The sequence below is a fragment of the Impatiens glandulifera genome, chromosome 1 (assembly GCF_907164915.1).
Source record: "Impatiens glandulifera chromosome 1, dImpGla2.1, whole genome shotgun sequence".
NCBI classification, from domain to species: Eukaryota; Viridiplantae; Streptophyta; class Magnoliopsida; order Ericales; family Balsaminaceae; genus Impatiens; species Impatiens glandulifera.
In genome coordinates, this window is record NC_061862.1 from 63,210,865 (window position 1) to 63,214,912 (window position 4,048).

At 29.6% G+C, this 4,048-nt stretch overlaps 1 protein-coding gene across 1 annotated transcript; it reads right to left on the reverse strand.

Annotated features, from left to right (window-relative positions):
* LOC124929922 (mitogen-activated protein kinase kinase 3-like) lies at positions 1-521 on the reverse strand. Its single transcript, XM_047470304.1, has 2 exons — positions 400-521; positions 1-277 (listed from the first exon to the last, which is right to left on the reverse strand). Exons 1-2 carry the CDS (start codon positions 516-518, stop codon positions 1-3), a joined length of 396 nt encoding a protein of 131 aa, XP_047326260.1. The 5' UTR covers positions 519-521.
* Positions 522-4,048: the final 3,527 nt, after the last annotated feature.

The following is a 4,048-nucleotide window of genomic DNA, read 5'->3' on the forward strand; positions in this document are numbered from 1 at the left end:
TTAAACCTTCCTACTTTCTAAATCAATAGCAGATTGATCTTTGAAATTGGGCAAGCCCTCAGCTTGTACTCCATCCCCACAAAAGAGAAATTGATTACCAATTATAAATGACCCAGATGCACGGATTGCAATTCCATCTTGCCCATGACCTTTGCACTGAAGCTTTTCCACAACATGCACTAGCTTTTCTGGAGGCCAATCTCCAGCCAATGTACTCCTTAAATCCGTCAAACTTGGGAAGATCTCATTCGGGCCACCATATTCTTTGCCAGCAAAGCTAGTCAAATTAAATTATTGACAATCATTGTATTAGATCAAGATTTACAAAACCAACATGTTTCCAAACCTCTGCTGCTTACCACAAAAACTTAAAAAGCATGGACTTTAAAAAAAATATACTTGAGAAGTGATTGTTCACTGTACAAGGTCTTCATATACGGCCAGAGACTATCTGGTCCATTGAAGAGCGAGTAATAATGAATCGTTAGCATCTGGAAAGAAAAAACAATACATAGCATTAGTAGCAAGGTACACACGTAACATTAAGTGGTATATTTTATCTATTTTATTGGTTAGCTCACATAAATACAATGCAAAGAGAAAAACTCACATCCGCTAGTTCCTTCATTTTCTGAACAGGATCAACAATGTTCAGAACAAATGCAGCCAAGTCCATCTCTGTTTCCTTGTACTTTGTGATGAAAGGATGCGAAAGAAGCTGTGTGGTTATACCAAACATCACATTTAAATGTTATCCCAGCAGGAGCTTATGACTTGAACTATATTACAAATAGAAAAAATCAACTTCTCTTGCAAGTAAAACAACTTGGAGGTTTTGTTTGATATACGACTAGTTATTAATATGATAGTAAAATCATTTTTTTATTCTTAGATAGTCCGTAACAACTTTTCAAATAATCAATTAAAAATTATGTTTATTTTATTATTGTCATGTTTGTGATCATTCTTTCTTAAAATGATATATGGTTACATTACATTCCAAAATCATTTAGTTGCTAATTTTAAGTTAAAATACAATTAGTTTAGTTATTATCTGTTGTAATAATTATTGAAATGCATAATTGACCAACAAATTGATGCAACTTTATACTTACATACATAAATATATTTTCTTTAAGCTTATTTATTTTAAATGATGATTTTATTATTTTTTTTGTTAAAATTAAGATTAGAGTGTCTTTGTTAGTTTCATTTGATAATTGGTACATTAATTTACAGAATATGATTCATTTAAAAAAAAATAATAATCTAAATTATAGTGTGATTTATAATATATATTATTTTATAAATAAATTAAATTTTTTTTTGAAAATTATATATTAAATAATAATCTAAATTATAGTGTTATTTATAATAATAATTTATTTTATAACTTATTAAATTAATTTAAGTTTAATGAATTAAAATAAATAATATAAATTATAATGTGATTCATTTTTATAACTTGTTAAATTAATTAAAGTTTAATAAACTAAAATAAATAATCTAAATTAGAATATGATTAATTCTTTAAAATAATAGTCTAAATTATAGTGTGATTTATAATATATTATATTATAAATTAATTTATTTTTTTGAAAATCATATATTAAACAATAATCTATAAATTATATTGTAATTTATAATAATAATTTATTTTATAACTTATTAAATTAATTTAAGTTTAATAAATTAATTAATAATCATATTATATAATTTTTACAAATAATATATATATATATATATAATTAACATGAGTGTACATTAGGGCTACAAATGAGTCAAGCCGCTCGTGAGCTGCTCGCGAGCCGTTTGGTCAAAGCTCGGCTTAAGATTGACTTTGATCGAGTTCGAGCCGACCTCGAGCCAGATCGTTTAATATTCGAGCCGAACTCGAGCTCATATAATGCTTACTCGTATGGCTTCTCGAGTTTTTTCGAACCTGATAATATATAATATATATATTTATTTAATATATAAAAAAACTTAAAATTTAAAACAATTTTGTTCCTTTCTCTTTATTTTCAAAACCCATATAAAAGCTCATAATCCACATTATTATATTCTATTGTCATAATACAAACCCTAATTTTTAATATATCAATCATAAATGACTCTTCATCTCTTTTTCTTCTTCTTTGTTCCTTCTTCACCATTTCTTCTTCTTCTTCCTCTATCTTCTCCGTTTCTTCTTCTTCCTCCGTCTTCACCATTTCTTCTTCCTTCTTCACCATTTCTTCTTCTTTCGTCTTCATCATTACTTTCACTCGTTCATAATAGGTTAATACATTTTTTTATGTTATCTCTCATCTACATTATTTCTCTCATTCATTCACAAGAAACCTAAAGGTAAATTAAACCTAAAGGTAAATTAAAATATATTTTCATTTATACTATAACTATTGCTCATACTTTTAATTAACCTTGACTTTTTATTGTATAATGAGAAATATGTGCTTATATAGATCGTTCATAGATTTATATGGAAAACACTATTATATACATTAATAGTTTAGATCTATATAGAAAAATACATTTAATATATATTGATCATAGATTTATATAAAAATACTATTATATCAATATATATAATATTGAAAGAGATAAAAAAAATATTAATATATTATATATAATAAAAGATAAAAAAATGTTAGTATATATTTTGTATATATTATGAAGAGATAAAAAAGGTTAGTATATATTTTATATAATATATTGAGAGAAAAAATGTGTCGGGTCAAATTATTTTGACTAAGTGTTGAAATAGTTTGACTATTGTAATTTTGATGATGAATGGATTATTTATGCGTCTAATTGATTTTGATGCAGATGTATCGAAATCAGTCTTTTTTTACTTGGTTCTAATGAGGTTCGTTAGACCGATTTGGTTTTAGATGCACGGAGTTAGACGTGTAGTCTAACTGGAGAGAGTTAGACGTGTAATCTAACTCGTGGAGTTAGACGTGCAGTCTAATGAACTCGTAATTAGACGTGCAGTCTAATTCATGGAGTTGGACATGCAGTCTAATGAACTCGTAATTAGACGTGAAGTCTAACTCGTGGAGTCTTATGAACTCATAATTAGATGTGCAATCTAACTCGTGGAGTTAGACATGTAGTATAATGAACTCGTAATTAGACGTGCAGTCTAACTCGTGGAGTTAGACGTGCAGTCTAATGGACTTGTAATTAGACGTGCAGTCTAACTCGTGGAGTTAGACGTGTAGTCGAAATGGAAAGAGAAAGTTAGAAATGCAGTCTAACTCATTCAGATTAGTCTGATGTGGAACCGTAATTAGACGTGTAGTCTAACTCGTGGAGTTAGACGTGTAGTCTAATGAAATGTGATAGTTAGACGTGAAGTCTAACTCCTTCAGATTAGTTTGAAGTGATTGTAATTAGATGTGAAGTTTAATCCCATTATACTAGGTGGTCTAATGGATTATGTTATTAGACGGGGATGTTTGATTTCATTAGACGAGGTCGTCTAACTGAAATACGTCTAATGCCTTGCTTAATAAGTTGCTTGAAGCTAGCACCCTCCTACCCACGTGCTCTAGCTGTGTGCTACTCCTGCTCCACTTTCTAGTGAAGATCAGTACGACAGCCAGCTGCAACCAATCAACCAATGCCACGTAAGTGAATATCCTTCACAATATTTGTTTTGCAGGTACATTTTTGAAGAATATTCAGCGCACTACCTGTCGTGTACGGCCACGATCCTTGTATTTAGAGTCTGTTGTGTACTATGGAGGCGTTCCAATTGAAGCTCGCCACGTGTCATTATGAAGATTCGACTGTTGGTACATGTTCATATTTAAAGATTCTAACGGACAACGAAAGAACTGTCCCTCTTGCTTACTGGAATTATAGAGAGTGAAAATAATTGATCTATTTTGTCGAAAATGTTAGCTGCTTTCTTGCTTTACTGTGTGTTAATCAAGAGAGAGTTAGAATCAAAGCATCGTTTTAGCTGAGTGATATTCTTCATCATATTGTAAGTTGAACAGAGTCTGTTCTGTTCAACAGTGAGCTATTCGTGCAAACT